Source organism: Anarhichas minor, unplaced genomic scaffold (assembly GCF_050575085.1).
Source record: "Anarhichas minor isolate MPS153535 unplaced genomic scaffold, ASM5057508v1 ptg000024l, whole genome shotgun sequence".
Lineage (NCBI taxonomy): Eukaryota > Metazoa > Chordata > Actinopteri > Perciformes > Anarhichadidae > Anarhichas > Anarhichas minor.
In genome coordinates, this window is record NW_027466470.1 from 7259975 (window position 1) to 7281453 (window position 21479).

Genomic DNA, 21479 nt, shown 5'->3' on the forward strand with positions numbered 1-21479 from the left:
ATTATAGGTATTCATTTATTAACGAAGACATGACCTGATTTGATGATTTCTCATTGAAGACAAAAATGCTTCCTACACCATCCAAGTTCCACTACATCTTCAATTTGAGAGACTTGTCGAGGATCTGGCAAGGAATGTTAAACATTAAGGCCAAGGAGTGTAATGACATTCCTACTCTCTTGGCACTTTTCAAAAGTGAATGTACAAGGGTGATTGCTGACAGGTGCAGTGCTTACATACAGTGAATCCCCTTTTAAGTACAACAAAATGGCACAACAAAAAGCATACTGAAATAATGATTCTCTATAGGTGTGTATGCTCTGAGGACAGAGAGTGGTTTGAGAAGGCTGTATCCCGTGTGATTCAAGAGCATGTTGACCCCAGCCTCATCCCAGAACTTCATCCTGAGCCATACTTTGTGGACTTCCTGCGAGATGCTCCCGAGCCCACTGTAGAAGAAGATGAGAATGCCTCTTTTGATGCTCCCAGAATTTATGAACTGGTAGGAACTTGGTATTTAGACCATTATATGATATCTGTACTATTGATGTAAAAAAACTGTCACCAAAATCTAAGCAAACTGATGTTCTTCCAGGTGCCAAATTTGGAGTTCTTATCAGAAAAGCTGTTAATGTATCAGACCCAGTACAATGAGATCGTAAGAGGCTCCAGTCTAGATCTGGTTTTCTTCACTGATGCCATGACTCATCTTGTCAAGGTCAGACTAAAAGCCAATCTAACCGTTGAATATCCTGTAAAGTACGCCATTCATTATTTATTTGAGATTTGCCCTTGTATAGATCTCAAGAATCATTCGAACTGCCAATGGCAATGCTTTGCTCGTGGGAGTGGGAGGATCAGGGAAACAGAGCTTGACTCGCCTGGCCTCATACATAGCTGGATACAGCATCTTCCAGATCACATTGACAAGGTAAAAAAGGGGAAAAGAAAACTGTCAGCATTTCTAAAGCAATTTGGAAGAAGATAGCCATGAAGCAACAAGATAAGGGGGTAAATAAGGTGAAAAGTCTCTATGTAGTTTTTTATATTTCTATGTTTGTATGAAGGCTACCCGTAAGGGAATAAAATACTATATCTCAATTATAATTAACAGTTTTAATTCATTTATACAATTCCATTGGTAAGGTAAAGCATTCAGATAATGTATGTTAATCTGGAGAAAATGTACACTTTAGAAAGATTATTCTTACCATTTTAATTACACTACAAAACATTGTTTTTACTATACCACATAATTCCCATTGACCCCTATGGTCACATGTTTGTTTATATATTGTAAAATGTTACTTAGCGACATGTTATTAACCAAATGACTGTCACTTTTGTAATTTGAATTACTTTTTTTAAAAGTTGAATGAATTGGAAAATTTGAATTATGCTGTCGATCATTAAAAACATGATCTCTGTTAAATTACACTTGGTAGCAATGAACAAATTCATTGATCATTTAAGGCCTACATTGTCCAATAAAAGCAACCCTATAACACATATTATTCATGTTTATTTTGGTATGTGATATTTTGGACCAGAGCTAATGTTGTTTACATTTTTGTTCATGGCAAGACCATTTTTATTAGAAACAGCAAGATTTAAAAATGGCACCAGACCTTCTTTGTTAAAAGCAATAGAATAAGTATCTCATGATGTCCTGTTGGTATCCAGATGTCCAGAATTGTGCACCTTTCAATTTTTACACGTTAACACCTACAGGAGGATATACCGGACATACTTTGTTTCTTACACCGCTGTGCTTGTTTTTTTCATCAGATCATACAACGTAAGTAATTTCATGGATGACCTGAAACTGTTGTACAAAACAGCTGGCGCTGAGGGAAAAGGCATCACCTTCATCTTTACAGACAATGAAATAAAAGATGAAGCCTTTCTTGAGTACATCAACAATGTTCTTTCTTCTGGAGAGGTGAGGACTTCAACAGTGAAACATTAGACATTACTAGTGCAGTGCCCGTTCAAAACGTGGCTGTTCAGAATGGAACCATTGCTTGGCCTGTCGTGTTGCTTCTCGGTTTGTTAAGTGACGTAAAGTCAATGAGCTGCTGTCTGCCTGCTGCGGACAACATGCTGGATAACATGCTGCTCGCTTTTTAATTCAAAGTTTATAAGTATTGTATGTATTGCGTTACCAAATCCGACAACACAGCAATACAATGTAAGACAATGTTAAGAAGATCGGATGAACGGTTCTTGAGATATGCGAAAGTTACACCCACATACAGACTGACAAAGATTCCTTACTTTACAGTTGTGATACTATATAGATAGTTGTAAACTTTACTATTTATTCTCATTGATACAGTAAATCATTCCTACATCACACAGACTGTGTCAGACAAAATAGTTCTCAAAGGAAAGCTTTGACTGGTCCTAATTACTTCACTGTCAATTACCTGTGTGCAGGTGTCCAACCTTTTTGCTAAGGATGAGATGCAAGAGATCACCCAGAACCTGATCTCTGTAATGAAAAAGGAGTTTCCTCGTGTTCCGCCAACTTTTGACAATCTTTATGATTACTTCATATCCCGGTCCAGGAAGAATCTGCATGTAGTTCTTTGCTTCTCACCGGTAGGTTGAAACTTTGTACATCCGTTACACAAAAGCAGTAACCTAAAGATACGTTGTTTACTTTATATTTCTCTGTATTTGTTCTGTTTCATGCATGACAATTGTTGCATTAAACATGAACTTACTAAGTTTCCCCAGCATGAGTGAATATTCACATTTGAATTACAGTATCTGCTCTCCTTGACAGGCGGGGCAGAAGTTTCGTTCCAGATCCTTGAAGTTTCCTGGGTTAATTTCTGGCTGCACCATGGATTGGTTCACCCCTTGGCCCAATGAGGCTCTGGTGGCTGTGTCCAACTACTTCCTGTCGGAGTTTCCAATGGTTTGCACCGCAGAAGTGAAGGCTTCTGTGGTGACCTCCATGGGTACATATCATGACAAAGTATCTGATACCTGTGAAAGCTACTTCGAAAGGTAAAACACACAATCATATCTAGGTACACACGGTTACATTTGTATGATTAATATCCAGATATTCTCAAGATGTTAGTGCAGAGACATACTTTACATGAACTGAAAGTTGTACGCTGTTTATCTTTCAGGTTTCGAAGAAGAACTTTTGTCACCCCTAAATCCTACCTCTCTTTTGTAAATGGATACAAAAGACTGTACTCTGAAAAGCACAACGATATCAACACACTAGCAGAGTGCATGAATATTGGTAACAAAGATTCAGATAAAGATGAATGTATGGTAAACTTTGTACGGCCTACTCAGAATATGGATTTTAAAAGTTCTTACCAATTTCTAGGGTTGGACAAACTGATGGAGGCTAGTACGTCTGTGGCCCAACTATCCAAAGATCTTGTAGTCAAGGAAAAAGAGCTTGCAGTAGCATCGATCAAAGCTGACACGGTACAGTAAATAATACGTCTCAAGAGTTGGATGAATGGATAAGTGGAAAGTAATGTGTAACTTTTCTCGAATCTACTAAATTACATAAAAGCAAGCATAAAAAGTTGGAGCAAGTATGACACACATTGGTCATGGGAAGGGATCTTTACACAATAGATTATGTAAATGAATCAGTCAAAGGAAGTTATGCAGTTATTTGTCATCCTAGAATGAATATCTACCCCGGGTTTTGAAAACTGACTGAAAGGTCAACGGCCTTTGGTATTTATGGGATACCATTTATCAATGCCAGACATTTCTTCTTGCATTCCCATAGGTGGTGGCAGAGGTGACAGTCACTGCTGAAGCGGCTACCATAGTAAAGAACGAGGTCCAGGTTGTGAAGGACAGAGCCCAGAAAATTGTCGACGGAATTGAGACAGAGAAAGCTGTTGCCGAGAAAAAGCTTGAGGCTGCCAGGCCAGCTATAGAAGACGCTTTAGCTGCACTAAATGTGAGATTTGTGTGACTTTTTTCAGCATAATAATGTATTTACACCATATATAGTGTGCACTACATAACATAATTACAAAATGTTACAGACAATCAAGCCTGCTGACATTGCCACCGTGAGGAAATTAGCCAAGCCTCCACATCTGATTATGAAGATTATGGACTGCTGCCTGCTGTTGTTCCAGAAGAAGTTGGACACTGTCTCTATTGATCCAGAACGAAATTGTCTTAAGCCGTCATGGGGAGATGCACTGAAGGTAGTAAAAAATATTCCTCTTTCAGATCCAGTTCTTTATTTTAATTTTATTGGTGGTAACTGTGCTCTAGTTACTCGTAACCTGCACATTGTAAGCACTTTCTGTAAACTCATAAGGAGAGATGACTGTGGCATTTAAGTTCCAGTATGTTCTGTAGTGTTGATGAAAATAACAACATGCAACAAGTAATCAACATTGTGAAGTTACTCATGTCTCCGTTTTGTCTAATTTTCCTTGTCTACTACTCTTTAGCTCATTGGTGGCACTGGTTTTTTAGCGTCCCTCCAGCAGTTTCAAAAAGACAACATTAATGAGGAAACAATAGAACTGATGCAGCCTTACTTTGACATGGAGGATTACACATATGAAAATGCCAAGAAAGTATGCGGTAATGTTGCTGGTCTGATAGCATGGACCCGGGCTATGGCCACATTCTTTGGCATCAACAAAGAAGTGCTGCCACTCAAGGTAAAGTTGATCATCATGGCAGCTCACTATTTCATGCAATGTAGGTCTGACGTAATTGACCAATGGCTTATTATAATAATGATACTTCTTTGATTTTGGTTTTGTGAACTTTAATGTCCTCTTTCTGTGTGCAGGCTAAGCTGGTTATTCAGGGGAGACTGCTAATAGTGGCTAATAATGAGCTAGGCGCAGCTGAGGCTCAGCTGGCTGAAAAGCAAGCAGAGTTTGACAAAGTCAAGGCCAAATGTGATGCTGCCATGAAAGAGAAACAGGTGTGGTGTTTAACCTTATAAAACAGTTTTAATATTGTATTTATTCAAGCTAAAAGTTAAAATTGTGGATCACTTCAAATATTACCTTTTTCAGGACTTGTTGGATGATGCTGAGACGTGCAGGAATAAAATGCAGGCTGCATCTGCACTTATTGATGGACTTAGTGAAGAGAAAGTTCGCTGGATAGAGCAAAGCAAACAATTTAAATCACAGATCAACAGGTAGGTTACAAAGAAAATTTGACATTGAAAAATGATATTCTCAATGGACAGGGGGGACATGTAGTATTATTATAATGAGGTCGTTTTTTTCTGTTCTTCTTGGCAGACTTGTGGGGGATGTGCTCCAGCTTACTGGCTTCTTGTCTTACTGTGGGCCATTCAACCAGAATTACCGGGTCATGTTGTTGAAGGACATCTGGGAGAAGGAGCTCAGGAAGCATAAAATCCCTTTTACAGAAAATCTCAACCTCATTTCTGACCTCGCGGACCCTCCCACTGTAACATAACATAAACTTGTTTTTATTTTACATCATTACTAGCTGCACAAAGAGTTACACACGTGATGAAACACACTCCTGTTTTTGTTTAAGATAAGCGAGTGGAACCTTCAAGGACTCCCAGGAGATGATTTGTCTGTGCAGAATGGCATCATTGTCACAAAAGCAACAAGATATCCCCTCCTCATCGATCCCCAGACTCAGGGAAAGGCTTGGATTAAGGAAAAAGAAAAGGCTAATGCTCTCCAAGTACAGTACAAGTGCAGTACAACACAAATGATTGTTTTGGTCGTACATGGTATGGAACTAATCAGTGATCTTTCTTTCAGGTGACATCACTCAACCACAAGTTATTTCGCTCTCATTTGGAAGACTGTCTTTCTTTGGGACGCCCACTGCTTATTGAAGATGTATGTGAGGAACTAGACCCTGCCCTGGACAATGTCCTTGAGAAGAACTTTATTAAATCTGGGACCAGTTTCAAGGTAATGTAGCTGCCATTCCCACTGGAAATCAGCCATACAACTACAATGGTTCCTCTTCCAAATCCTGGATGTGTCTTGTGTAGGTTAAAGTGGGAGACAAAGAGGTAAATGTGATGGAGGGCTTCCAGCTCTATATAACCACCAAACTGCCTAATCCAGCGTACACCCCAGAAGTCAGTGCCAAGACATCCATCATTGATTTCACAGTAAACATGAAGGGCCTGGAGAACCAGCTGCTTGGTCGCGTCATCCTCAGAGAGAAATATGTCAGTATCCATTTTCTATGTTGTACAAAACAGGTTTTCCTTCCATGGGTATTTTTTATTAGTGCTAAATAATATAACAGTAGTAAGAACTTCAGGCAATGATCCCGCAGAAGGTTTTTTAGGGGCATCACGGGGCAGTTGTGTAAGGCTAGCTGAATCAATGTTTTTGCTTATATTGCATTGTTACTACATTTTTGAGCATTTCATATTGATCATGTGTTGGTTTACTCGTTATTTTTACTTGCACTAATAAGATGTGATCATTAAAAATCTTTTAACAGGAACTAGAGGCAGAAAGATTGAAACTAATTGAGGATGTAACTGCCAATAAGAGAAAAATGAAGGAGTTGGAAGACAACCTGCTGTACAAACTCAGCAGCACAAAAGGTACAACAGTTACTGCTGTAGGTTAATGCTAGTTTCTTTAAAGCCATAGTGATAATGTAATTATGTATTTCTAAAAATACAAAAGTGTCTTTGTTTGTGTGATTACAGGTTCCTTGGTTGATGATGACTCCATGATCGACATCCTGAGCACAACTAAGCAAACTGCAGCTGAAGTTAGTTTGAAGCTCAGTGTTGCAGCAGATGCAGAGTTTAAGATCAATCTAGCTCAAGCAGAATACCGTCCTGTTGCCTCCCGAGGCAGCACCCTTTACTTCCTCATCACAGAGATGAGCATGGTCAATGTCATGTACCAGACCTCCCTCGGTCAGTTCCTCAAAATCTTCGACCTGTCACTGGAAAGGTATGGTTTCACCAAAACCTTTTTAAGAAGTATGTCTGAACAATCTTGGCACTTGTTTTGAGCCCCGTGCACCTTATATTTCACACTGTTGCAATTAACTCAGCAGTAAACCCAACCATGTCTTACTCTAACAAACAAGAGAAAAAAGAGTCAATTTAAACCAGGCTGTAGGTGCTGTAATGCACTTCAAGGTGTAGAAAATAACATTTTGTTATATAGAGACAACATGTTGCACACTCTGTCTCTCCGGTTTACTATTGTTACTCTCATGAACATTCTTTTGCAGGTCTGAGAAGTCGGCTAAAACTCAAAAGCGAATTGCAAACATCATTGAATCTCTGACCTATGAGGTGTTCAGATACACAGTGAGAGGCTTATATGAAAACCACAAGTTCATCTTCACACTCTTGCTGGCTCTCAAGATTGACTTGCAGAATAAGAAAATAGAGCATGAGAAGTTTCAAATACTTATTAAAGGTAAGATAATCATCACTGCCGGGAAAACTGAATGCACCTTTGTGTTATGGCACCTTGTGACATGATAACTCCTTTGAATATACAAATAGGTGGCGCTGCTCTTGACCTAAAGACCTGCCCCACGAAACCATTCAGGTGGATCCTGGATATGGTGTGGCTAAATTTGGTAGAACTCAGCAAATTGTCACAGTTCACTAACATCCTAGCCAAGGTGAGCTTAAGTTCCATTGATCATACATCTAAGTCCCCTCTAAAAGTGTCCTCACAGAGCTGCAAATTACATATTTTGTAGGTATCGGAAAATGGCAAACTCTGGAAAGCATGGCTCAATCTTGATGCACCAGAGGAAGGTGTCATCCCAGATGGATACAACTCCCTCGATGTCTTCCTTAAACTTTTGTTTATAAGGTTTGATCCTGCTGCTAGTCATGCTGCTTATGTGTTCAAATAGACAATGTGATGTTTAGTACACTATTCTTACAGGCTAATTCTTTCATAGGTCTTGGTGCCCTGACCGTACCTTGTCTCAGGCCAGAAAGTATGTAGGAGAATCCTTGGGCGAGAGGTTTGCTGAGCCGGTCATCTTGAGCCTCCACAGCACATGGGAGGAGAGTGATCCTCGCACCCCTCTAATTTGCTTCCTTTCTATGGGTTCAGATCCCACTGACCAAATTGAAGCACTTGCTAAGAAACTTAATCTTGGTGAGCTTTACTGCTCTATAACACTTAACACTTTTACAAGCTTCTCCTCTTAACTCTTAGGAATCATGCTGCATGTCATGAATTGTGCTGCATGTAGTGATCTCACTACATTGGGTTGTGTCTTATAGAATGCAGAGCTATATCCATGGGGCAAGGGCAGGAGGTGCATGCAAGGAAGCTTCTTCAGACATCAATAACAGAGGTATGTAAAAGTTAATGAACCATTATGTTGTAAGGATGAGTAGTAAAGTGATGGCTGACCGTTTAACCTGATCTGTGGCCTCTGTATCTGGATATGTTAAGGGAGGCTGGGTCCTCCTGCAAAATTGCCACCTGGGTCTGGAGTTTATGGATGAGTTGCTAGAAACTATCTCAACTGCAGAGACCATGCACGATACTGTCAGGGTGTGGATCACCACAGAACCACACGATCGATTCTCCATCACACTCCTACAGGTGACACTTCACAAAGCTATGTACGGTGTTGTGAAATTCTTACCTCATGTATTACTTTATATCCCCAGATAACCTTTACAAATACTGTGTGCACTATACGATACTTGTACATACTTAGAGCAAGTTGTTCTCACCCCTTTACCTCTAGTCCTCTATCAAGTTTACCAACGATCCACCCCAGGGAGTGCGTTCCGGCTTGAAACGAACATTTGCAGGAATTTCACAAAACCAGTTGGAAGTCAGTAACCTGACTATGTGGAAGCCTCTGCTGTACAGCGTGGCCTTTCTCCACACCGCTGTGCAGGTACTGTCCATTCGTCAGGAATTAGACAGAGGAGCCTATGAGGAAATATGTAGTGAAGTCAAATCTAAAGGGAATCCTCATATAGTCCTACGTAATATGATCATTCTTAGTTTTTCATTGTTATTTTAGAAAGAGAAATTGATGTATTTATATATTGCTATTCCACTGTAAATCATGGTGTTATATATAATAATGTGACCTCACAAAATGTTGTTGCAATATAATGTATACTGAATGAAATTACTGGTCAACAATTAGGTGTAGTTTTACATTCAAAGCTGTCTTATTTTTACACTTAATGTGAATTATGTGGTATGATTAGACATCATTATGAATATTATGAATTATGAATATTTATGAGTGCCTTTAACTATAATTAAACAATGCTATAAGCAGATTGTAACGCATTTCAACGATGTTTATAATGCATTGGAAAATGTTCTTCATAATCACATTTTTTCTTTAGTATTAATTGATGCTCATTCACTTTATATAATCCTGTGTTTTCCTTTTCTTTCTGAGGAACGACGTAAATTTGGACCATTGGGTTGGAACATACCGTATGAATTCAACTCTGCTGATTTCACTGCAAGTGTTGAATTTGTTGAGAGACACTTGGATGATTGTGGCCCCAGGAAGGTGAGAATTCGGCAACAGCAGTCTGACTATAAAGATTATTTTGATCATCTTCCCTCACTTGTCATTTTGTGCTTTCCGACAGGATGTGTCCTGGGTAACCGTGCGATACATGCTAGCTGAAGTGCAATATGGAGGAAGGGTTACAGATGACTATGACAAACGCCTACTCAAGTGTTTTGCTCGTGTAATAATCCTACTATTTGTATTCATTATCCTTGATCAACAATTTTGTTTTTTTTATTGATTTATTACTATACATGACAATGGGTGTTTTTCATTGCAGGTGTGGTTCAGTAAAAAGATGTTTGACCCATCATTTTGCTTTTACACGGGCTACAAAATTCCCGTGTGCAAGACAGTAGAGGAGTACATGGAATGTATTCAGAGCTTGCCCACGAGGGATTCACCCCAGGCGCTTGGGCTGCATCCTAATGCTGATATCACGTAAGACAACATTATCCTAACACTATTAAGGACAAAGATACTGTTATTATATGTAATTATGAAGTGTAACGTTATTGCTAACATTGCTTTTATGCTTTGTGTTCAATGTTGACCAGGTATCAGACAAACACCTCTGCTGAGGTGCTAGACACGATCACGAATATCCAGCCCAAGGAAAGCGGCGGGGGATCAGGATTGACTCGGGAGACAATTGTTTACAAAATGGCGGAGGACATGTTGGAGAAACTACCCCCTAATTATGTGCCACATGAGGTGAGTTTGTTTGATCGTTAAGGTTTTAGTCACCGCTTTTTTGCACCAACTGAAATCTAAATTCTGCAATTTTCATGGACTAAGGTCAAAGCCAGGCTGTTGAAGATGGGAGCACTGAACCCGATGAACATCTTCCTGCGTCAGGAGGTGGATCGAATGCAAAGAATCACCAGTTTGGTTCGCATTAGTCTGACTGACCTGAAACTGGCCATTGATGGTACTATCATAATGAGCGAGGTCAGATCACTACTCACTCTAAAACACCAGTGCTTCACTGTTTGTTTCTTAAAATACTAACTTCAGTTCCACAATAGTTATTTACTGAATATATTCATATTGTAATACTGAAACATGATATCATAGTGAAACATGTTATTTTGAAGTAAAGTGCAAAAGTAATTTTTATTCCTGATAATAAAATAATCTTTAATTATTATGAGGGTGTAGAATGCTGTGAAACTACTGATTTGTACTTTTGATTTGTTGCTCTTAGAACCTCCGTGATGCCCTGGACAATATTTTCGATGCCCGTGTGCCAAGCCTGTTTTGGAAAATCTCCTGGGAGTCATCCACACTGGGCTTCTGGTTCACAGAGCTTCTGGAGAGAAACAAACAGTTCCATAGATGGGTGTTTGAAGGAAGACCCAGAACTTTTTGGATGACAGGCTTCTTCAACCCACAAGGTGAGTCACGCGTTTTTGTACAGAAAGGCATTAGAGTTGTCTCACCCCAATAAGTTAAATAAAACACTAAAATCATAATCTAGAATTGTTGTATCGATACGTTTACGGTGTTAACCTTTGCTAAATGAAGACCTCCAGCAACTGACACCATCAGCTGGGGTTGAATTGATATCAGTTTTGTGCTAATGTCTTCTCTGGGGGATGTTTGCAGGGTTCCTAACAGCTATGAGACAAGAAGTAACGAGGGCAAACCAAGGCTGGGCTCTGGACACAGTCACTCTGCACAACAATGTGCTGAAGCAGGCACAGGAGGAGATCACAGCCTCACCTACAGTGAGTCAAAAAGCATGGAGATACTGGCAATACACCAACTAAAAACAATAATAATACTAGATCTCAAATACAGCTTACACTTGCATTTATGATGAACTTGGAGGGACATTGCAATAAGAATGACAGTATTGATCTGCTCATTTTGATTGTGAGACGAGTGAACAGTTGTTTATTCTTTAAGGAAACATGCATTATTCTGTCACTGACTGTGCCTGCCCTCAACAGGAGGGAGTGTATGTTCATGGTCTGTACCTGGAGGGCGCCGGCTGGGACAAGAAGAACACCCATCTCATTGAGTCCTCACCCAAAGTGCTGTTCACACCCTTGCCTGTCGTCCACATGTTTGCCATCAACTCCACTGCCCCCATGGATCCGAAGCTATATGTCTGCCCCATCTACAAGAAACCAAGTCGAACAGACCTGAACTACATCACAGCAGTGGTGTTGCCTACCATGCAGTCACAGCCACCAGATCACTGGATCTTGCGTGGGGTTGCCCTGCTCTGCGACATCAAATAGATCACAGCTGCATGTCTTTTATTATTATCATTTAATTAAAATTGCCAGCATTGAATCTGCCCGGTAGTATGAGTGACCTCTCAATTTTTATTGAATTACTGATCACAACCACAATGCTGTAAGTCTGAATGCTTTTGCTAAATCTAGTCATCCCGATAACATGAATTCATTTTCTAGAGTTCTTTTTCCTCTGGAGGAAGTTGAGTCGTATTGGAATTCTGACAGGAATGACTGAAAAGTGAGCTCTCTTGTGTACTCTCTCATGCACTCTCTCATGCACTCTCTCATGCACTTTCTCATGCACTCTCTCAAGTACAGTAAACAGCAGTGCTGTGCAGATAAATGATACTAGTGTTTGAGAATGTCAAATTGAACCTAAATGCAAATGTTTATGCATTTTGCACACGTCATTCACACATTCTCTTATAAATCAGGGAGGATGTCAAGATGTCTTGTTTACATATGGGTTACATGCAATTCGTATGATATACAATTTTCCAAATTTTCCAAGTCCAAATCTTCATAGCGTTCCATAAACAGTGAAAAGTCTTATCATCTACTCACCATTGGGAAAAATGGTCCTCGAAAAGCACATTAAAAAAATACTATAAAATGAAATGTAGAATTCTTTAGCGGTCTCAAACTAAGACAGACAAATCCACCACCAAGAATAAAAGAGGGGAATGAGCAGAGGGATTGATGCCCACACTCATAGGACTCGGTGTGGGGAGGGACCCTGGACCACTGAACAGGTTAAGACACTACAGTAATCAGACAAATGATCTATACGTACATCACTATCACCCACATAGCACCAATTGATGTCCATGCCTGTTCTGTGTGCACAGGACCTGATGCAGCTGGGTGGCTTCAAACTATTGTATATGGACAGATCACATCTACTGAGGACAGTGTTGTTAAGTTGACCAACATGTTTCTGTCACCATCTCATCCTGTCTGTCCCACTGGGTGTTATGGAAGTAAGTTATAGTCTCCTATTTGATCTTTCTGCTTTTTGTGAGATGTTAAAGCTGACGATTATTTTGTTTTCAGGACGATAGTAGAGATGAAGTCCGAAAAACACGTCAGAAGATGAAGCCGACCACTGCACACTCACACCAGCACCGGAATGCAGGTAACTTCTTTTGGAGAGAAAGTACTAGTGAGTAGTTATCTATGAACTTTGCTGCACCAAAGTCTGATCCAGCATGTATAACAGTACATATACTTAAACACTCAGTTGCAAGATTAGCTAACATGTATCTCAAACTAATGCAGTAACACAACAGTCCTGCATTATATTCTATATTTGTGAAGGTTATAATGCTCAGTTTTAGTTGAAACTGTTTTAGAAAGGTGTAAAGAAATACTTAGAAGAAATACAAAGTTTTCAGGAGCTTTTAAAAGAAAGTGTCCTCTGCCTTGCCACTAGATGGAGACATTTTTTATTAAGTTGCAGTCCTACAGAAAGTTTGTATTGTTGAACTTATGTACAGTTCCGCGGTCAGCTGAGTGTGATTTTTCTCCTTAATTTATTATGGGATGGGAGCGCTCTTCTTTGTGAGCCCATAAAAAGGCGAGCATGACCACCTCATTACCTCAGCAATAAAAGAATACAGCCTCCAGTGAGTGCAGTGTAAGCAATGTCAGTGTGCAGAGTCCAACGGCTCCTCTGGCTCGTTTCGTGGGAGATGATTGTCAAAGTCTTTCGCTCCGACTTCAAACCAGCAGCTGGTGTTCAGGGACCATGCCGTCGGGGAAGACGGTCAAGCTCATCCTATATGAGGTGCTGCAGTTTGCGGCCCTCATTGTACCCATCTTTGTTGTTATGGAGAGGTTCGCCGGCCTCATATGTGACGTGAGAGGACGGGATGTAACGACCTATTGGCTGGTGGTGGCGGCGTCTATCGCCTATGTGACCTCTGTGGCCCTGCTGGTGTGGGTTCCTCTGAAGTACCTGATCCTGAAGCGGCGGAGGTTTATCTCAGAGATCACACAGTGGTGAGTAGAGCTGTAACCAATGTCAGTGATGAAGTATCTACATGTAGATAAAGGATGTAACCTTAAACAAATTAAACAAACAAGTCAAAGTGGTTAGAACACACGGAAGATTTGGGTTTTTGGTCATATTAAAACTGACTTGGCAAGGAGAAAAAGACTTGAAAGAAACTGAAGCTAGCAAAGTAAAATTAGCAATACTACAACATAGAACTACCATGATACAACTAAGTCCTGCTTTCAGAAGTATTATCAGAAAAATATTAGAATAAGTGCCCATAATAATGCAAAACGACCAATGGAGTTAACATGGTGGTTGATGTGACGGTAATCTTAACTTCTGTTTTGTTGTTTAATCTTTAATCCTTCATCTTATTTCATATTTATTAGGCACAATCTTCTGAATTCATAAGAAATAAAGCGCAGCCTCGCTCCGTTCAATACACTCAGGGGTTTTAATGCTGCAGGTATGACTTGGTCTGGTATGGTGGCTAATGTTAGCTAACTCTTATCTAGATATTGCTTTATGTTGGAACTGACATCACTGAGTGAGTTGCACCAGCCTCTTTACATCATCCCGTTATTGTGTCTTTGCCTTTGTTCAGCTAAAGGTTTCCCTTTAATCCACAAAGTAACCAGATAAATCTCATGGGTGAAAATTGCTCCCGTAGCTGTGCCTACGGTGTAGAAATGTGATAGACTCTGAATTGTAAGTCGCTTTGGATAAAAGCGTCTGCTAAATGAGTGTAATGTAATGTAATGTAATGTAAAAGTGCAATGTTTGCTTCTGAAACGTAGTGTAATACAATTATTTAGTAGCACAAAATGTGAATACCCAAGTATCTAACAGTTGTATTCATTTGTTTTTCAGGAGACCAACAGCGCTGGCGTATCTCATCCTGTGTACATTACCGTGTTTTGCTATTTTAATAGCCAGCTCCAAGGTAACGCATTTCATTTTCTAGATTTAAAACAGATAAAAACAATACACAGAAACACTGATAGGGCAGGTATCCACGGCTGCTTGCTCCGTAGATACCCCAAGTCCAAATAATCTCTACGCCTGTTAGAGTGGAACTATGGGAGCCCATGTCTGACACTGTAATAAAAAGATCAAAATAATGAGAAACTTTCTCAATATTTTGACTTAATATCTCAAAATAATAAGAAATGTCAATATTCTGACCTAGTATCTCAAAATAATGACTTAGTATCTCAAATAATGACTTAGTGTCTTTAATAATGACTTAGTATCTAAAATAATGACTTAGTGTCACAAATAATGAGATACGAAATCAAAATATTGAGATTTTTGAGATAATTTCTCATTATATTGACTTCTTGTCACCACAGTGGCGTGAAATGGGCTTCCATATGAAACAATTTAGTTTTCTCACCTTCCAATTTATAAATATTCTTCATTTCACTGAGAGAAAGGCAAATCCAATCAAGTGCTGTAATTCTTCTGGCGTTTCTCCGTCTATCTTACTTACACGGCCCTGCCAGCACATATCTGAAACATCATGGCTCATCTTCCTCCGTTTGAGACTGATCGTTGTCGTCGCAGAGAAGCACCTGTTGGTGTTTTTCTTCTTTCACGCTCCGACGGGGTCCTTGAACAGGCACATTTGCTGTAAACAGTCCCTTTGTGGAACGAGCTCGTTTTTATGACCCCTGTGTGTGAGAGAATATGTTTAGAGCACTATTATTATTATTTATTGAGGGATAGTTGACACCACAGAGAAAGATGAAGATTGCTTGTCACCATTTCTTCAGTCTCTTGAGATTTTGCTTCTTGAAGCATCCGTATATTTTCTCACCGTGTACTGACAGGGACTTTGGCACCATCGCAATTATGAGAAAAAGAGCGTAGAAACGTGTCCACTGTCTCATGACTGTACTCTGTGTCTGAGGTATTCAGTAACCCATAAGGAACATACCTGGTTGGTCATTAACCCAAACTTTAATACCATCCACCACTCAACAAAACAACAAACAGATATGTGAGAAAGTGTCTTTTATTACTCCACAAGCAAGGACGTAAATAGGAGCATCTGGCCACACAAAGACTCGTCAGACATATTCTTACAACTACTTTTACTTAATCATGTTTTAAGTTCATTCAGCAGCATCTTAATGTCCACAATGATGAGGCGATAAAACCGGACGGCTTCATAAAACTTGGCTCCTTGTTCTCAGTCCAGCCCAATACCATAATAAAGAGCTTCCATTCAGTTTTCTTCCTGCTTCATCCCTCGTGATTTGTAAGTTGCAGATTGGTTCTTTCGGTTTAATTCCCATTTATTGACGCTGGTATCGGTTGTACTGCAGGTGCAGGTGGACAGAGGACTCCGGCTCGACCATTTCGCCGAGTTGCCCGTTTCCTTGGTGCTTGTCTCCCTCATCTGTGTGGATATCATAGAGAGAATTCGCCCCTGCAGGCTCATCGGACAATGTAAGTCTTGAAGTTTTTGTTATTATAAAAAATAAAAAAGAATGTAAAGTGTGTATGCCCTGCATTGTCACTGTTTTCTGTTTTAGATTGTTTTATATGTAAGAACAAATGGATCAAAGGCTAAGGGTTCCATTTAGCTGCTTCAGTTTCAGGGTCCGAGTATTGTGCATGCTGGTTCACTGTCACATGGTCAGGACTTACTGGGTCACTTGAGTAGAACAGAGCCATCTTTAGTATATTTTAATGTTATTACAGCAGTAGCAACTGTGAAGTCAAAATGTCTGCAGTGGAAAAGGTGTGAATCATTAAAGGTGTACACTTCATGTACAAGTACACGTGAGCTGAACTGAGCAGCTTTTCTTATTATTCACTACTCAGTAAGTCTGCATCAGACCCTCAGGCCCTCAGGGGTCCCCAGGATGTGTCCCCGATACGTTTTGGTAGGGTATCTTGAGGCCCTGTTTTAATATCAAAATCTAATTTACCTGTAACACCTTGAATATTTAAGTTAATATTATGTGTGCATGGTGCATATCCTTAAACAAATTTGTGTTTAATCAAATTGTCACACATTAATTAACATGCAGCAAACCTGGAGCACGGTGTTTTTCTAGTGTAGACTCACTGGTTGGTTTCTGGGACTTTGGGCAAATTGAATTTGGGGATAAGATTGTGTGGGGCGGCACACAGCTCACTTCTGTTCTCTGGGGCCCATTAGCAGGTCCTAGTCCAATCTGGCCCTGATAGCCAGGATGTGCCTGTATGTGCCTCTCCAATGCAATCCCACAGCACCGTTACAAAACAACCACTTTGTAAATCAGCCCCAAAAAACCCCTAAAACACTAAACTTTTCAATTGTTGATTATCAATTTGTCCAAAACCTGCTACTTTTACTATTGTTCTACATTGTGTCATTTTGTGTGCTCACTTTCCTTTTTGGATTTCTTTGCTTAACGTAACAAGTTTTATCAGCCTTTACTCGCCCAAAATAAGTTTTTAAGCTTTTCAAAACGGAATTTAGAAAAGGAAGTGCCCGAGTTCAGGCCAAAGAATAAGTTTAATATGTTGAGGAGCAAGACTACAGAAGCTGTGTTCAACCATGAAGTACACAGCTGTGTATTCAGTGACCAGTCTATTAGCTTCACCTAACTAAAGCTAATGCAGTCTAATACAACACAACTGTGATGAATCCCACCTTCATGAAGTTATAGTGTTCAGTTTCTGTTAAAGCTGTTAACTCAATGGACATTTAGTTTATGGTGTTGTTAAACTGCACTGTGCTTTACAGACAGGTGTTTCTATTATTTTATCCACCCTATTTATATCAAGGAGGGTCGACTAAATAACAGAAACGCATGACGAAAAAAACAAAAGAAGACAGTAACCAATGATCTTGACATCGGCTGGAGCGTAACATTACCTCCCATTTTATGCAGTATGTAGTATAACAGCTGATGTGTGTGTGCTCTTGTCATTTTCAGCAGACAGCTTGGATTCTGACTTTGACACGCCGGGGCCCGTCCTCACCCAACTGGAGCAGGTGACCACTGTGACGGGCCAGCTGCATGCTGACGAAGGCCAGAACGGTTCGACCCGAGGCCCCCCAGAGGCCAGCAATGGCGGCACCTCAGGCAGATGGCAGGACCTCGCCGGCTCACCCGGCCGCTCGACACTCGGCTCACGAGTGCCCAACGGTGCCTACCTGTACTCCTCATCTTCGCACCGGCGATCCTACTCCGGTCCTCTGGGCTTCCTGTGGAGGAGGGACGGGAGGTCACAGGTGTTTGTGGAGAGCTTCCTGTTCTGGCTCGACACTGCGGAGATGGTGAGAGTGGCAGGAGAGCCGTCGATCTTCTACTCAGCCTGGGTGTTCCCCGTCTACATCCTCGCCTTCACGTCTACTCTCCGCATGGTCATCACTCCCAACAACCCGTTATTGTCTTCTGCTGGAGTTGCTCTGCAGGACCTTCCTTTCTTCATCGTGCGAGTGTCTCTGATTGTTGTGTTCGGTTATGTGACTCCTGTGTTGTACCCTTTGAAAAATGTGCTGGTGAGCCTGACTTTTATCTACTTCACATTCGTGGCTAAACTGAGGATTTTCAGAAGGCAGAGCATGTTTTGAGGAGGAGTGGCACATTGTGTTGTTAACGAAAGATCCGCTTTAATTGTGGAATGGTTGAACAGTTGCTGCATTTATGTGAAGGGAGCAACACCGGAGAAACTGGAGAAATGGGTGCTGATGATCAAGAACAACGTGCTTTGAATTGTAACGGCTGTAAATGTGTCATAAGGCCATTCATCCAAATCAAAGTGTAAAAATGATTCGGGATTTTTTTTAAACTGTTGGAGTGTACAGCTGTCATTTTTCTTTCACATATTTGAATCCAAATGTATTTATTGATAACTCATTTTCTGTTTATCTGCTACATTTTTTTTTTATCTGTGCATGTGTTACCATACTGCAAACAGTTATGAAAACAACACATTTGAAAACAAAAGCTTCTAAACCATTTCAAACAACCGTAACTATGTTAAATAAATATCCTTTGTTTTAACACAGGTGTAAACAACAACATTTTCTTATCAACAATGGGTCAAATGTTCTGCAGAGGGAACGGTTCTACGGTCAGGGGTGAACCTTCGATCAATCTATATTATTACGTATTTATATTAATATAAATAATTGCTATGTAAGTAAGTTATTTATGATTCATTATTATTATTACTTTGAACACAACAGGTTTTGCATCCTTTAATACATAAAAAATGCAAATCTCCCCGTGTTCTGAATATGGCTAAAAGCATTCCTGTTTCCCTCCAGGTGAGTTCAGAGTGCATGTAGAAATGAATACTCACCTGGAAGTAACCATGAATGCTTTTAGTTCTGGGCTTAGAGCTGCACTAAAAAAAAGAAAAACCTTTATTTTATCAGCTGGCACTGAATGAACAAACTGGGTTCTGTATTAACTGTGTTCAGGGTTTGAGTGGACGACTGCATTTTGCCAAGATTTGCTCATCTCAGACAAATTCCTTTGATTTAAGACAAAAAACTCAACTCAGCACAGAATCCTGCGCTCCGGACCCCGAGGACGGGGACGTTGTCTTCTCGGAAGAAACCGCTCCCTGCAGGTGAAATCTAGTTCTTCACAGGATAAAGATGATCACTCATATCAGAATGACATTGTATGGATTGGTAATGAACCTTCCCCAAAAACATGCCATGAAAAAGCCACTTGTAGAGCATCTGCAATCGTTCTGGTCCTCCACTGATTTATTGAGATTTTTTATTTGCTCTGTCCACATGTGTATGTGGTATGAGATCAATACCCGTTACTCCTCTCAGCCACCACCAGTCTGTGGACTTAACTGAAGACACATTTCACATCATCCGTCCTTTTCTCGTCATTTCAGTTGCAAGATTTGTCTTCAGCATACGTTCGCCTGTCACAGAAGCAGATGTAGTTTCTTAGTGTCTTGCGGCTTCTAACCCCCCTTGCCTCATCCGTGGGTGCTGCAAATGAGCCTCTCACTCTCATCTTCTGCCTGTGTTGCAGGCACCATGGTGGTTTATGTGTTTGCGTGGCAATATAACTCACTGAGTTGTAACCTCGGGCTCTGTGTGTGGGCCGTATCAACGCAGAATGCCACAGTGACACCACAGAGACATGCTTGTTGTCCTCCACCAGGACACAGCTGACAGAATTATACCCCATGGAGTACTCGGTCTTTGTCTGTCTGATGGATGAGCCGGGGCTGCAGGACAAACTGTTTAAGGGAATTTCCAAATTGGTGGCTGCTCTGTTAAAAAACAAAATGGGACAAGGCCAGTGAAGGGACACTAGACAATCAGCTGTAATTCACAGGGAGGGACCAGAGCAGATGAAAACTAAAATGATCTCTTAATTTCCCACAGCCATGATCATCCTTAATGATTCATACTATAATCTGCAAGAAAGCAATTATGGACAGAAATGTCTTGAAAAGAGGGAACTTCTTTGCAGTGTTTAACGTCAGCAGAATTATCCCCAGTGCCTCCTCATCCCGCTCTCAAGGTAACATGCAGAACTAAAGAGAGGGTGTCAACAGAGGGGAGACATGACACTAAACGAAGCAACAGTGGAGGGAGCAGACATTGTGGACAGATGAGGAGAATGACATAGAGGGGGAAGAAAGAGAGGACAGTGATTGTGGAAGAGGAGGGGAGATGGGGGGGGGGGGGGGGGGGGGGGGTCGCTGTGAGGAAGGGTGGAGGCTTTGTATATCTGAGAGGCTGGAGGCGCATTTGAATTCAGGCTGTGTCTCCTGCGCTAGCCGAATGTTACCTGCTCTAGCATGGCAACAGAGAGAGAGGGAGAGCAGTGAGCTTCAGCTGCAGCCTCCACACACACACACACACACACACACACACAACAGGAGTGCAAAGAGTGATTCAGGTAAGCAGGAGCGCTCCTGTTGAGAGAAGACCCCTGAGAGGAAAGCAGCGTGGTGGAGTGAGAGATACTGGAGGAGGAGCTATAGAGCTGCGATTTTCTTTTTTTTTTGAGGAGGAGGAGGAAAAGGGGAATCGCACAGAAACTGAAAATCTGGACTCCCACGGTGGACTTACTGCACAAGGAAAGGACGGACAGGGATACAGGCAAGACGGATGTGGAGTGATGCGAGGGCTCTGATTGGACACATCTGACAGACTACAGAGCACTCAGAGAGAGAAGAAAATTACATTTAGTTTTTGGAGCAATATTCGGGGGGGCTTAAGCCAGGGGAGGCTTTAAGGGAGGTTTATCGACAGGGTGAGTCGGGACAGAGAGAGGGGTGAGGTGTGGTAGTGGGAGGGTAAATAAAAACAAGATGACAGATGAGCCACCAGTCCTTCTGACATGAGGTGAGCACACACACACACACACACACACACACACACACACACACACACACGTTGACACAAGAAGACACACAAACCTCGCACGCACACTTCTCTGCAGATCAGACAGGTCCACGGGACAGAGCACAGGACTTAAGATGCTGTGAGACGTCTGCCGTTCGGATCACCTGAACCCACCTGAGGACGTAACTTATGAGAGGGATCAGCCGCTGAAGCCCGAGGTGATCCTCCCCTGAGAGAACCTGTGGACACAAGAGAGACTTTCTCTTTTTTTGCCAGAAGCCCCTGAAGAGGTGGCGATCAGGTGGACCACCTGTGCCATGAGGATCCTGTGTGTTAGCCTGGCCTGAGACAACCCGCCCCGGAGGCT

General features: G+C 41.2%; 2 protein-coding genes across 4 annotated transcripts in view; both read left to right on the plus strand.

Annotated features, from left to right (window-relative positions):
* LOC142956420 (dynein axonemal heavy chain 8-like) overlaps nt 1–11836 on the plus strand; it is a 39051-nt gene extending 27215 nt beyond the window's left edge. Inside the window, exons 58-92 of the mRNA XM_076098013.1 lie at nt 60–223; nt 310–502; nt 596–718; nt 801–931; nt 1789–1942; nt 2440–2604; nt 2792–3018; nt 3147–3265; nt 3356–3459; nt 3776–3952; nt 4041–4208; nt 4461–4676; nt 4811–4948; nt 5043–5170; nt 5277–5448; nt 5542–5697; nt 5778–5933; nt 6017–6199; nt 6481–6586; nt 6695–6947; nt 7234–7424; nt 7514–7635; nt 7717–7832; nt 7924–8126; nt 8255–8328; nt 8430–8582; nt 8731–8886; nt 9409–9525; nt 9608–9709; nt 9809–9969; nt 10086–10242; nt 10327–10479; nt 10736–10925; nt 11137–11258; nt 11484–11836. Of these exons, the coding sequence (XP_075954128.1) occupies nt 60–223; nt 310–502; nt 596–718; nt 801–931; nt 1789–1942; nt 2440–2604; nt 2792–3018; nt 3147–3265; nt 3356–3459; nt 3776–3952; nt 4041–4208; nt 4461–4676; nt 4811–4948; nt 5043–5170; nt 5277–5448; nt 5542–5697; nt 5778–5933; nt 6017–6199; nt 6481–6586; nt 6695–6947; nt 7234–7424; nt 7514–7635; nt 7717–7832; nt 7924–8126; nt 8255–8328; nt 8430–8582; nt 8731–8886; nt 9409–9525; nt 9608–9709; nt 9809–9969; nt 10086–10242; nt 10327–10479; nt 10736–10925; nt 11137–11258; nt 11484–11777 (5544 nt within the window). The 3' untranslated portion in view covers nt 11778–11836. The remainder of the gene's footprint in view (nt 1–59; nt 224–309; nt 503–595; nt 719–800; nt 932–1788; nt 1943–2439; nt 2605–2791; nt 3019–3146; nt 3266–3355; nt 3460–3775; nt 3953–4040; nt 4209–4460; nt 4677–4810; nt 4949–5042; nt 5171–5276; nt 5449–5541; nt 5698–5777; nt 5934–6016; nt 6200–6480; nt 6587–6694; nt 6948–7233; nt 7425–7513; nt 7636–7716; nt 7833–7923; nt 8127–8254; nt 8329–8429; nt 8583–8730; nt 8887–9408; nt 9526–9607; nt 9710–9808; nt 9970–10085; nt 10243–10326; nt 10480–10735; nt 10926–11136; nt 11259–11483) is intronic.
* tmem236 (transmembrane protein 236) lies at nt 11818–18783 on the plus strand. 3 transcript variants are annotated; one of them, XM_076098010.1, is made up of 7 exons: nt 11818–12529; nt 12626–12757; nt 12831–12912; nt 13506–13778; nt 14647–14719; nt 16107–16230; nt 17712–18783. In XM_076098010.1, the coding sequence occupies exons 4-7, from the start codon at nt 13525–13527 to the stop codon at nt 18350–18352; spliced, it is 1092 nt and encodes a 363-aa protein (XP_075954125.1). In that variant the 5' UTR covers nt 11818–12529; nt 12626–12757; nt 12831–12912; nt 13506–13524; the 3' UTR covers nt 18353–18783. The 3 variants fall into 3 exon arrangements, with proteins under 3 accessions (XP_075954125.1, XP_075954126.1, XP_075954127.1); XM_076098011.1 differs by having other exon boundaries at nt 11819–12529; nt 13573–13778; XM_076098012.1 differs by having other exon boundaries at nt 11820–12529; nt 13612–13778.
* The last annotated feature ends 2696 nt before the right edge of the window (nt 18784–21479 follow it).